We start from the raw sequence: 13,388 nt of genomic DNA, 5'->3' as shown, positions 1-13,388 counted from the left end.
AAAACTCCGCTCCCAAGCCTCCAGCTGGTTGGTTGGCTGCCTGGGAGCGTGGCGCAGCAGCCAGGTCAGCTGGGCAGGGGGCTGTAACGCCCCCTGCCAACGCGGGAAACGGCTCCTGCCCACAACTCCTCCCCTCTGTAAGGAGGAGAGTCTTTTCCCACTTGGGTGTCCTTGATTTCTCTGGTGCATTTGGGAAATCCCCGAGGGAGGCAGGTTAGGCTGTGCAGAAGAGGACTGGACAATTTTTTTCAAGAAGAGTCCATTTTTATTCACCCTGCTGCTCTCATAAATGTAATATTAATAGCCTCAATAGACCCTCCCTAATCCGATTCGAGACCAGTGACTTGCATTGTATCACAAATTGGCCTGTATATGATTCTCGTTTTGAGACTGTCGGAATTGGGAGTCTGAAATCTGGAGACAGCTGCTTCCATAGGTTTTCATGCTAGCCACATCTAAACTCCCCCACCCCCACCCCAATATATATGAAATCAGTGTTGGCTAGGTCCATGTAATAAATTGTTATTTTTTGACAAATACTATATGACATGCAATTTATCACTGAAGTCTTTTTCAGCCTTGCTTTGGCTTATGGTCAAGACAAGCTACTTTGCATGCAACTTCCTAAGCTACTGTTTACCACATATCTCTTGCATGTCCCTAGTTTCTGCACAGGAAAGGAACTGTTATGCTTGTACATCACACCATATAGCAAGACACAAACATAAACTGGAAGATAAGCTGCCGGAGGGGGGGGAGAGATTTGGTCACAAGCCTCTCTACCCCACCATGTGGCTGTTTGCTTCCATGGGAGGCAGTGATGTTTACCACCCTTGATGGCTTTAAAAGAGGGTTAGACAAATTCATGAAGGAGAAGACTATCAATGTGATGCTTATGCTCTACCTCCAAAGTCAGAGGCAGCAATGCTTCTGAATGCCAGATGCTGGAAACCACAAGAGGAGAGTGTATTAATTTATGGTGTGTGTGTGTGTGTGGTTTGGGAGCTGCACAGTCAGGGAAAAAACAATGCTGTCCAGAGCTGTAAAGACTGCAGAGAGAATAACTGGGTGCACTCTTCCCACCTTGGATCAAATCTATGCTTCCAGGTGCCATAAGAAAGCTGCACAGATAGCGCAGGATAGTGCGCACCTCAGAAATGTTTTCTTTCAGCTTCTGCCTTCTGGAAGAAGGTACAGGGTTATAAAGACTAGGACTAGCCGCCTGAGAAACAGTTTCTACCCAAATGCGATTTTGGTTTTAAATGCATTGTAAGGAGTCTGTATGGGGTATTTAAAAATGGGGTATCAGAGTTTTTAGGGGGCTAACCAGGTTGGGATGTCTGGGCTAGCAGGCTTGTTGGGTTTTGAATGTCTTATGTAGATTTTTCAATTTCGTTGTTCTGTATGGGACAATGACAATAAAGATTATTGTATCGTACTGCTGCACTCAGGTCCTCCTTTGGGGATTCTCACATGAATTTGGCTGGCCACTGTGAAAACAGAATGCTGGACTAGATGGGCCATTGGCCTGATCCAGCAGGCTTTTCTTATGTTCTTATACCATTCTAAACAGTCATGACTTTCCCCAAAAGAATCCTGGCAATTATAGCTTGTAAAGTAAGGGTGTTGAGAGATGTTAGGAAAGCCCTGTTCTGTCAAAAAGCAACAACATTATGGATAAAAATAAATGAATAAATAAATTTCTAGAGATTTGTAAAAAAAACAAGTCTGGATCAGTCAGGGCCAAATAGGGCCTGGTGCAGGGTGACCGTCTGAAGACACAAATAAATTGGACCAATACTATGTGATATGCAATTTGTCGTTATAGTCCTTTTTCATCATGGGTTTGGCTTATGGTCAAGACAAGCTACTTCGTATGCTACTTCCTAAGGTACTGGTTACCATATCTCTTGTGCGTGCCTGGGTTCTGCACAGGAAAGGAATTGTTATGCTTGGTACATCACATTGCAGCCCTTTGTAATATCCTATTTCCACATGTAAATATTTCTTGAGACTGGGAGTTTTCATCATCAGGGCCACAAAGACTTCTATATATTCAGGGCAGAGAGTCCAGACCTCACTGCAGCCAGTGAACTCTGAGAAGGATCTACTGCTCGGAAAAGCACTAAGAGGAAGACATAGTTAAATCCATCAGCACCATCATGAAGCCAGGCAGTTTTCTCCTCCTCACTCTGATGTTCTTCTTTTTGTACTCAGGTGAGTCGTATTTCACATTACAAAGGTTCCCTTTGGGGGAAAGATATTTCTACAAATGTTCCATTAGATACTCCATCTCAGAAAGGAACCCAAAATCCATGAATTGTCCAGGTGTTCCAAAAACTATATGAAGGCTCTTATTAGGTTGTCAACTGAATCTGATAAAAATCTCCCTGAAAGCCTAAGTGCTTCATTTGTGAAAGCTTGTGGAAGATGGAGGCATTGTTGTCACACACAGGGACATGGGAACAGAGAAGCACATCTCTCAAACACACACACACAGAGAGAGAGAGAGACAGAGAGAGAGAGAGAGAGAGAGAGAGAGAGAGAGAGAGAGAGAGAGTTGAACCCTCATATATTCTTGTGAATGCTCAGATGTAGCTATTCTCAAGGAAGCTTCTATATGAAATTAGTCAGTAGTAACGAGAAAGAATATCTTGTCATGTGAGATTTACTCTATCACCCTACTGAAAGCAACAGAATGGGCTTCAGTTCAGCTAGGAGTTGAATGGGTTTTCTTTATTAGTATCGTCAACTGATTAGCTAGTTTGATTTGATTTGATTCTCTTCCCATCAACTGATCAGGGACATTTAAATTCAGCTGCATATTGCCAAACCTCACTATAAACAAACTTTTAAGAGAACAAAGGAAATGTAAGATAAAATGTATCGCATTTTTCAAATGTTTTCAGATGAAGAAGCAAGTCAGGCATTGAGTAAACCTTTGTTTGGTTGGAGGGGAGGTTGTAGCCTCCACCTTCCCCTCCTCATTAAGGGTATCTTGTTCTCAAATGGACTATTATTCAACATGTAGATTTGCTTTGGAATTTTTACATTTTGTATGTTTTCATTCTAGCCGTTGTCACTGAAGCAAGTTTTGAACGGGTGAGTGGCAGTCATTTATTCTTATTACAGAACATCCTAATAACTTGCTGTCAAGATGTGTAATATTGCTTTTTCCTGCAGCTCATGGTTAAACTATAGAACTCGCTCCCACAGGAGGCAGTGATAGCCACCACCACCCCCTTGATGGCATTGAAAGGGATTAGACAAATTCATGGTGTAGTGGTTGGGAGCAGTGGACTCATAATCTGGTGAACCGGGTTCGCCTCTCCGCTCCTCCACATGCAGCTGCTGGGTGACCTTGGGCCAGTCACACTTCTTTGAAGTCTCTCAGCCCCACTCACCTCACAGAGTGTTTGTTGTGGGGGAGGAAGGGAAAGGAGAATGTTAGCCGCTTTGAGACTCCTTAAAGGGAGTGAAAGGCAGGATATCAAATCCAAACTCTTCTTCTTCTACTACTTTATTGGAGTTTACACAGATGGCTTTTTGCACTGCCTCTCTCCTTGCCAGTCCTTCCACAGCATAGTTGGTTGCAATGTTTGCAGGACGCCTTTGAGTTCAGCAGATTTGCTTTGTGCAAAAATAAGACTGCGGCCCTGTCCCATTTTATCAGTACTCTTCATTTTGGGGGCAGGTGTGTTTGTGATTTCTTAAAAGAAGAAAAACCTGATGTGCAACTAAGACCTGTTTAGTAAAAGCAACCACATGAGATTTGCCAGAAAATGGATAATACTGTAAAATTTACTCTCTCTGTAGAGATATTGTCGAGGATATCCAAAACCACAGTGCACTCTGGAACTCAGTCCCCACTGTGGCTCTGATGGCATGTCATATGGCAACAAGTGTGACTTCTGCAATGCGTATATGTGAGTACAGGTTTTGCTTATGAGTGGAAATGTCTGCAAGCCGTGCATATTCTGTCAACTTAAGTTTCCATTCGTCTTTGGTTGGGACATTGATTGTTTTCCATTTTGGGGCTAACAAAGCACAGGCCGCAGTAGTAGCATACATAACATTTTTTGACACCTGGGAATATCATTCTGAATCATCCCCAACAGAAAGGACTTGGGAGGGGGGGGTTGGGGGTACTTTTAAATATCCCTCCCCAATTCATTATGGATCATTTCCCAATACTCTTTTACCCTTTCACAAGTCCACCAACCTCCTCATCACTCTCTTTCCCCACCCCCAAGGAGCAGAGATGCCCCTGTCAGAAGGGCAATCGTGTTGAAGTGCCCCACCATGCCTATCACGACACAAAAGGTAGTAAGGTTGGCCCATAAGAAAAATAACACAAAGGTCCATCAGGGAATTAGGGGGTAATAAGAAAGTTATTGTGAAGGTAGGAAAGGCTTACACTAGGTGCTTCCCTAATGTGGATCTCAGAATTGCTCTGGTGAGAAGTCTTAACATATACTCTTACAGAAGCTTCTGACATGGATGAACAGTGAAAGCTGGAAAATGGGGGTGTTTTACCAAGCAGTGGTGCTGGAAAGAACATATGAACATAAGAAGCTGCCTTATACAGAGTCAGGCCACTGGTCCATCCAGCTCAGTATTGTCTAGATTGATGGGTAGCAGCTATTTTGTTTATTAATATTGCTCTTTAGAAGCAATAGGTGAATAAAAACCGGTTCTTCTTGCCCAGTCTTCTTGCCCAGTCTTTCTTGCCCAGTCAAAAAATATGTTTCCTAAGCTTTACTAATAGAACTTGTTCCAAAACCAGACACAAAACAATAATGATACACCCAATAGTCACATAATATAATGTGCTTGTTCCAACACAGGCCTAACATCTTAGAAATATGAAATAACTTTTCCCAGAGCTGAAAACAAAGCTCTTTCTCTCCACACAGACTCCATTAGCCTGGAGGCTATTTTCTCCTGGACAGGGAGTCATTAGTGGTCCTATCTCTTCAGCCCTTTTTCAGAAAAACAAAGACCAACTCACACACCTAAAATGGAGATCTGCAATTGAATACCCCATGTGATCATGATGAGTAGCAGAGATACATTCTCAGTTAATCATTTAAATGTTAGGCATTCTGTTGCTCTTTCTTAGCTTCCAATGCCATGTCTTGAGCGATACACATGCAGTTAATTTAAATGTCAATGTAGAATCAAGCAATTATACTTAACCCTATCTCTTCAGGTTATTGGACAGGATTCTTTCTTATCCATTTCCCTTCCCCAAGAAATAGAGCAATGATGAACTTACCTTTCTCACCAATACTATTTCTGTTTAATGAGTAATAATGAAGCTTGCATCTTCTGAATTCTCATCCTGAGTTCTTCGTATTGTCTTTCCTGCATCAGCCGAAGTGAAAGACGTCTTAGACTGAGGAACTTTGGAGACTGCAGAAAATTTGACGACTAAAGAACATCTACAAAAGAAGGTCGATTTCTCATCATACCCTGTTCATGCCATCTCCAGGAAGAAATTCATTATTATTCCCTCCGCTTATGCTCTGTTCTGCTAGCCAGTGAATATCTTGCAACATCTTCATTTGATTTATCAATAAATAAGCTCAGCATTATAAACCTCTCCATACATTTATTTCTGTATTATCTACTTTTTAATTTATTATGTGATTTGGGTGAAAGAGAGATCTGGAATTTTGTTACTAATAACGCACAATGAAAGAACTAAGTCAAACAATCAGCAGAATCTACTTCCTTTGGACTGTAACACTTCTGACTTCAGTCAATTGATTTATATAGATTAAAAAACCCCAAAAAACCCACCTGTAGCCAGATGATTTAGTTAGACATTGAAGCTAGAACCCATCACCCTGCCATGTTACTTTTTAAAAACTTTTTTATTGATTTCCAATAGAAGAAAAGGAGAAAAAGAAACAGACAGAAATGAAAGAAATGAGAGAAAAATACAAAAAACATCATTTAAATTGATATATAACAATATATATCTGTGTATTCAGCCACAGTCGTGCACTAGTGCAAGAATAAATATTATTGCAATGGGATTCCCTTCCTCTCTGCTTTCCCTACCTGTGCATCCCACTCTGTCCCCTAATTTCCTCTGGAGGATTGGAGAAATCCTCAGGACGGGTTAGGCTGTGCAGAAGAGGAGGCAAGGGGGAGGCCATTTTGCATGCTGCACAAGGAGAAAATAAGAACATACGAATATAAGAAGCGCCCCAGCTTCTCAACAGAATATCTGCTTATTGCAGGGAAAGGCTGGAACTCTCCCCATCCTGCACCAACTTCAGATAAAGTGTCAGGCTGCGATCCTATGCAGAGTTGCTTGTGAGTGACTCCTTACTTCACAGGACTTACTGCTTAGTAAACATGCATAGGGTCAGGGGAAGCTGCGCTGAAGGGCAGAGTAGAGCCCTGCCAGGATTTGGAAGCTTCCAAACTCTCAAAACGCAAGGTCCAGTCTTTCTCCTGTCACCCACAATAATACCAGTATATTGCCACCTCTGTAGATTCTCACCTCTGTCCCCAAGGAGAAGGAACAGTTGAAAAGAGGCCCAAGCAATTATTGAACATAGAAAGGGCTATGGAAGGAGAGGGTGGCAGTGAAGATGCTACTCCCTTTGTGCTGTTATCTTTCTCTCTCATAAGCAATGCTTCCATCGAGCAAGGCACAAGCATAAACTGGGAGATAAGCTGGGTGGGGGGAGAGATTTGGTCACAAACCTCTCTACCCCTCCATGTGGCTGTTTGCTCCCACAGGAGGCACTGATGGCTACCACCCTCGATGGCTTTAAAAGGAGGTTAGACAAATTCATGAAGGAGACTATCAATGTGATGGCTATATGTTCTACCTCCAAAGTCAGAGGCAGCAATGCTTCTGAATACCAGTTGCTGGAAACCACAAGAGGGGAGAGTGCTTGCTGCTGCACTGAGGTCCTCCTTTGGGGATTCTCACACGCACCTGGTTGGCCACTGTGAAAACACGATGCGGGACTTACATGGGCCATTGGCTTGAGCCAGCAGGCTCCTCTCTACAAGAGGTAGCTTGCGTATGAAATTCATAGAATCATAGAATTATAGAGTTGGAAGAGACCACAAGGGCCATCGAGTCCAACCCCCTGCCAAGCAGGAAACACCATCAGAGCACTCCTGACATATGGTTGTCAAGCCTCTGCTTAAAGACCTCCAAAGAAGGAGACTCCACCACACTCCTTGGCAGCAAATTCCACTGTCGAACAGCTCTTACTGTCAGGAAGTTCTTCCTAATTAGTGAAAGGGAACAGGAATGGAACATCTTGCCTCGTGAAATTTATTCTATCAAACAGCTGGATATCTCACTGAAAGAAGGGGCTTCAGTTTAGCTAGGAGTTGAATCAGTTTATACCTGTTTTTTCATTTAGCGTTGTCAATTGATTAACTGATTTGATTTGATTCTCTTCCTGTCAACTGATCAGGAACATTTAAATTCAGCTGCATATTGCCAAACCTCACTATAAATGCACTTTTAAGAGAAGTCCACTTACTGTACTTTTTCTGTTGGGTGGTGTTGCGGCCAGGCATTGGGCCCGCTGGGGGTGAAAAGCGGCCCCGTCCTTGTCGTTGCCCGGCCACGTTGCTGGCGCTGGACAGGGCCCCACCGAGGGATGGCCCCACTGTCTATTCAGCGCCGACAGAAAGCATGGCCATAGGAAATTTAAACTGCAGCGTGGCCGGGGACCACCCTCTCATGTCCTTCGCCGGATTTTCTGGAAACTGATTTTCTAGGATCCATTTCAATCGGGGGTTAGGCCTGGTTTTGGCACAGAAACTGTTTTGGTCGTCCTGTGTGATGACCTCTGTCAAGAGAGAGACAAAGGGAACATGTCCCTGTTAATTTTTCTCAACCTCTCAGCGGCTTTCAATACCATCGGCCATGATATCCTTCCGGAGTGATTCTCCAAACTAGGGGTGGGTGGCACCGCTTTGCGGTAGTTCCAGTCCAACTTGGATGGTCGTTCCCAGAGGGTGTTACTTAGAGAATGTTTTTCAGCACCCTGGAATCTCCAATGTGGGGTTCCACAGGGCTCAATTCTATCCCCTATGTTGTTTAACATCTACATGAAACCGCTGGGTTGGGTTATCCGGAGGTTCGGGGTACATTATCAGTAGTATGCTGATGGCACTCAGCTCTATTTCTCCTTTACATCTCCAGGTGAGGCAGTAGAATTGCTGGACCAGTGTCTTGCCTCAGTAGTGGACTGGATGAGAGCCAACAAACTGAAGCTCAATGCAGATAAGACTGAGGCACTGTTAGTGGGTGGTTTCCTAGACCGGATGGCTGGGAGGTTGCCTGCTCTTGATAGGGTTACACTTCCTCTGAAGGAGTAGGTTTGTAGCTTGGAGGTACTCCTGGATCCTTTGCTGTCGCTTGAGGCTCAGGTGGCCTCAGTGGCCCAGAGTGCCTTCCATCAGCTTTGGCTGGTGGCCCAGTTACCCCCCTTTCTGGACAGGGATAGCCTAACTACTGTTGTTTATGCTCTGGTAACCACAAGGTTAGATTACTGCAATGCATTATACAGGGTGAGTCTTTTAAAAGAGGCCCTGTGGATACAGAGTACACATGTTCCATGTGGCCGTTTTTAAAAGACTCACCCTGTACATAGGGCTGCCTCTGAAGACAGTTCGGAAACTTCAGCTAGTAGCCAGGTTGCTCGCAGAAGCAAGGTGGTTTGAGCATATTACACTGATCCTGGTCCAACTGCACTGGCTGCCAGTTAGTTTCCGGGCCCAATTTAAAGCACTGTTTTTGACCTATAAAGTCTTACCTCTCTCGCCCTGACCTAGCCACTGTGATCCACGCGACGGTCACCTCCAGACTGGATTATTGTAACTCGCTCTACGTGGGGCTGCCCTTGAGACTGACCCAGAAACTCCAGCGGGTGCAGAATGCTGCAGCGAGACTCCTTACGGGGTCTTCGCTACGAGATCACATTCACCCGGTGCTACACCAGCTGCACTGGCTCCCGGTGGAGTACAGGATCAGGTTTAAGGTGCTGGTTTTAACCTTTAAAGCCCTATATGGCCTAGGACCCTCGTACCTACGGGACTGCCTCTCCTGGTATGCCCCACAGAGAAACTTACGGTCTTCAAATAAAAACATCTTGAAGGTCCCAGGCCACAGAGAAGTTAGGCTGGCCTCAACTAGAGCCAGGGCTTTTTCGGCTGTGGCTCCGATCTGGTGGAACACTCTGTCACAAGAGACCAGGGCCCTGCGGGACTTGACATCTTTCCGCAGGGCCTGCAAGACAGAGCTGTTCCACCAGGCCTTTGGCAAGGGCACAGCCTGACTCCCTCCCTCGGCAATCTTCGTGGAGCTCTGGCCCAATGGTTGCCAGTGGCCTGAATTAATTAATTTTATAATGAATGATTTTAGAGTGTTGTTTATGCTATACTTTTATACTGTTTTATTGTTGTTAGCCGCCCTGAGCTGGGCTTCAGCTGGGGAGGGCGGGATATAAATAAAATTTATTATTATTATTATTATTAAATAGCTCAGGACCATAATACCTCAAGGACCACCTCTTTCCATACAAACCTATCCGGACCCTGAGATCCTCTTCTGAAGCCCTTCTTTGGGTGCCTTTGCACTGGTACCCCAGTTGAGGAACCCCTCCCCACTGAAGATACTGATGTTCCCCACTTTTATCTGTTTTTAGGCATCAAGTTAAAACTTATTTCTCCCTTACAGTGTTGGCTGCTTTAAGAATTGGTTTGTTCTGCTGGTAGATTGTTGTTATCTTTGTTGGGTTTCTGGTTTTTGTTTGATACCATTGTCTTGCATTTTAATGAACTGTTTGTGTAGCACCTGGAAAACATTTGAGCTGAACAGCAGGCTATATAAATACCATAAATCAAACTTTGATGTAATGAGAAATTTGGCTTGAAGCCCTCACTTCAAACCTTTCTAACATTGTAAGATGCAACTAGTGGAATTCCCTCTTCTACATAACCATTTTTTATTATGGAAGCCCTAATAAAAGAAAGTTGCTGTGGATGATTTAACTATGCTGTGATGATGAAACCTTGGCAGATGCACAGTATGAGAAACTTCAAGCTGAACTCAGCCCCAAACCATATTTACTTTGGGGAATAGACCAGCGGTATCTAGGATATAGCTGGGTTCAGCTTGAAGTTTCTTGTGCCTTGTAAATGGATAGATAAATACAGAACTACCACCATGCAAAAGATAAAAATAAATGCAGCAACATATGCGCAAGCAAGAAGTACTCTAATATGTAAAGAGACAAAAAGATCAAGCCTAAGAATCCCAATAGGCTTGAAGGGGAAAAGTCCAAGAACCTAAACTTCCCCTTTTTAAAAGCTTCTAAGGAAGACAACTGTTTAAAATGTACAAGGTAAAGGCCCTAAGGATGTGGCTTATTCATTTATTCAGAGCCTGATCAGGCTTTTCACCTTTAGAAGTCACACCTCTGATGGCTTTTCTGCCCCACCAGCTCTCTCTTTCATATATATACCACATACAATAGTCTAGCAAGATAAACAGAGCCTTGCTCACCCATTGTAGCATGTGTGCCAGCTTTACAAAGTCAGTGGAGAGAAGCAAAAGCTGTAACAGTAATTGAGGTTTACAGATGTTTGCTCTGCCTGGACCGATTATACGATAAATATTGCAAGGGGGACATCTAGTGGCTATTACTGGTAGCATATGGTAGTATATCTGTGGCAGTCTATATGCGGTGTCAGAGGAGGGGTAGTACCTCTGGTGGGGAACATGCCATGCTCCTTCCGAGATAGTTTGTCCACCTTTGGTCCCCATCCTACAGTCAGCTCTCACTTGTGGCTCCTAGAAGCTGTCAGCATATGACAGTGGCCACACACTTTGACTGACCTGCTAAACCAGGTGAGAGTAGCCGATGGGCCTCAAATCCTCAGTGTGTTCGAAACTTCCCCTGCATGTGAAGACAGGCTCTGGCAGATTGAGCAGATGGGAACCATAGTGGGTCCAACTCTCAAGAAAGCAGTTCCTGCACGTGCTGTAAAGGGAAGCGAGGGGCAACTTGGCCAGTTTCCCAGCTTCTCGATCTGGCTCAGGAAATGCATGTGTGGCCTCAGTTTCTGTGCACACCTTCCAATGCAGTCCAATATACATGATAACTGCTTCAGTGTGCGTCTTGCCCCTGTCTTGCCCTAGTTTCCACCAGAGACTGCTTCCAGAATTATTGCACATAACCTCTTCAGCACTTAAATTGAGGTGCAGCTTCAGAGCCCTGCTCAGCAGGAAGTACTTTGCAGAGCTCATCCTGTCGAAGCCTAAGTGACATCTAAGGGCTATTGTCAAGAGACGTTAATATAAAACCTTGTAGCTTTTCTGGTGCTCCTTTGAAGAAGGGGGGAAATACAACTATAAATGGTAACTTGAACTGCTCCCCCTGCTGTACTATTGATATTCTTATTAGTAATAATCATCTGTGGCATTCTGTGCTGGGTTTCATTACGTTACTGTTTGCCATGTGAAACATTAATGTTTGCCATGTGAAATGTTTGCATGTAAAACATTAGCTTCCTGTAATTCAGTTACTAACAGTAACTTCCCCAAACAATGTATGAGTAAGTGCATCTCAAGCATAGCATGGCCCATAACGATTTTTCCTCCCCATGGGGTAAGCATTTGATGATACCAAAGAAGGAAAGAGATAAGTAATTCACATTCCATTGTCATTATACGCTCAAACAGGTGTGATGCCATCGTTAATATTAGCAAAAAGTTTTCAGGACTTAGCTTGATGATAATGCCAGCTCAGGGTGCAGCAGCAATGAAATAGGCACTTGCAGTTCTAGGGTTTATTAAGAAAGGGGCTGAAAATAAAATGGCCAGCATCAAATTGCCTTTGACTGGACTTATGGCCCCTTGAAACCAATGAGAACAGTGAGCAGTGACTTAAGTTCTATTCACATAAATGGGAACTAAGTCCAGCCAACTTAGTCGAGATCAGTTGTTTTACAACCTTTTTTTGGTCATGCCCCACCTAAACATCTCTAAAATCCTAATGCCCCCACCTGGTGACATATAATTCTTATTATTCAAAAAGTGAACTATTCACATGGAGGAAGCCTAAAAGGCCATTAACTGTTAATAACCCATTCTCCTTTAAAAATCAAATTGCCCCTCTGAGGGGAACCATGGGTCTAGATCCAAGCAACGCTTTGTGTAAAATCCATCACAACACTTCAGGGACGTAGAGTTGGGAGAGGTGACAAAAAAGGCAACCAAAATGGAGCTCCTCCCCTTCGCTCATTGCTGCCTCTACACCTGTCCCCTCCTTGCAAACAAGCAATGGCAGCAGAAGGAGCATCAGTCTCTGCTTGCCTTGCCTTCTCCCTCTAGGTGGCAGCACCGATTGGGCCCAGAGGAAGAGAGAGCAAGCAAGTGGAGAACAAATGGAGAACAGGGACAGCATTGAGGAAGCAGGGGGTGGGGGTGTTGAGGCCTACTGAGGGCATCTTGACCAAGCACCCCCCGAACGCAAAACAACTGGACCTGGACTGATTTTGGCCACATCTGGACAATCATTTAAAGCAGCATTATACCACTTTCACCTGGGACGCGGGTGGCGCTGTGGGTTAAACCACAGAACCTAGGGCTTGCTGATCAGAAGGTCAGCGGTTCGAATCCCCATGACGGAGTGAGCGCCTGTTACTCGGTCCCTGCTCCTGCCAACCTAGCAGTTCGAAAGCATGTCAAAGTGCAAGTAGATAAATAGGTGCCACTCCGGCGGGAAGGTAAACGGCGTTTCTGTGTGCTGCTCTGGTTAGCCAGAGGCAGCTTAGTCATGCTGGCCACATGACCCAGAAGCTATACACTGGCTCCCTCAGGCCAATAAAGCGAGATGAGCGCCGCAGCCCCAGAGTCGGCCACGACTGGACCTAATGGTCAGGGGTCCCTTTACCCTTTACCTATACCACTTTCACAGTCATGGCTTCCCCCAAACAATCCTGGAAATGTAGTTTGTTCAGATTGTGGAGAGTTGTTCGGAGGGCCCTATTCATCTCACAGAGTCACATTTTCTAGCTGGAGCTGCGTGGGACAGGATAACCTGGGAGCAACAGGATAGAACAAAAATTATCCACAGTGAAGAGAAAGCAAACTGATTTTCCCCTCCCATCTCATAAAAGTCAGGTGACTCAGGGGTGCAACTATAGCAGTAGATCAGGAATGGGGGAACCTTCTGGGTGCTGCATGCCAGGGGTGGGTCAGGCTGGAGCCAGATTTGGAGGGGGGGAGAGGAACAATGTAGTTGCCCAAAAGCCAGAGGATTCTATACCCAATTCCAGTGCTTTCTTTCTTAAAACAATGTTTAGGGGTACTCTCATTTTGACTCAAGAAAACC

The 13,388-nt window shown here is 44.5% G+C and overlaps 1 protein-coding gene across 1 annotated transcript; it reads left to right on the top strand.

Moving 5' to 3' along the window:
* Nucleotides 1–2,089: 2,089 nt before the first annotated feature.
* On the top strand, nucleotides 2,090–5,550 carry LOC310699902 (ovomucoid-like). Its single transcript, XM_083488579.1, has 4 exons — nucleotides 2,090–2,217; nucleotides 3,074–3,102; nucleotides 3,817–3,926; nucleotides 5,377–5,550. The coding sequence occupies exons 1-4, from the start codon at nucleotides 2,163–2,165 to the stop codon at nucleotides 5,435–5,437; spliced, it is 255 nt and encodes an 84-aa protein (XP_083344705.1). The 5' UTR covers nucleotides 2,090–2,162; the 3' UTR covers nucleotides 5,438–5,550.
* Nucleotides 5,551–13,388: the final 7,838 nt, after the last annotated feature.

This window comes from Podarcis liolepis, assembly GCF_965112155.1.
Source record: "Podarcis liolepis genome assembly, chromosome: 2".
NCBI classification, from domain to species: Eukaryota; Metazoa; Chordata; class Lepidosauria; order Squamata; family Lacertidae; genus Podarcis; species Podarcis liolepis.
This window is presented reverse-complemented; position numbering and strand designations above follow the sequence as displayed.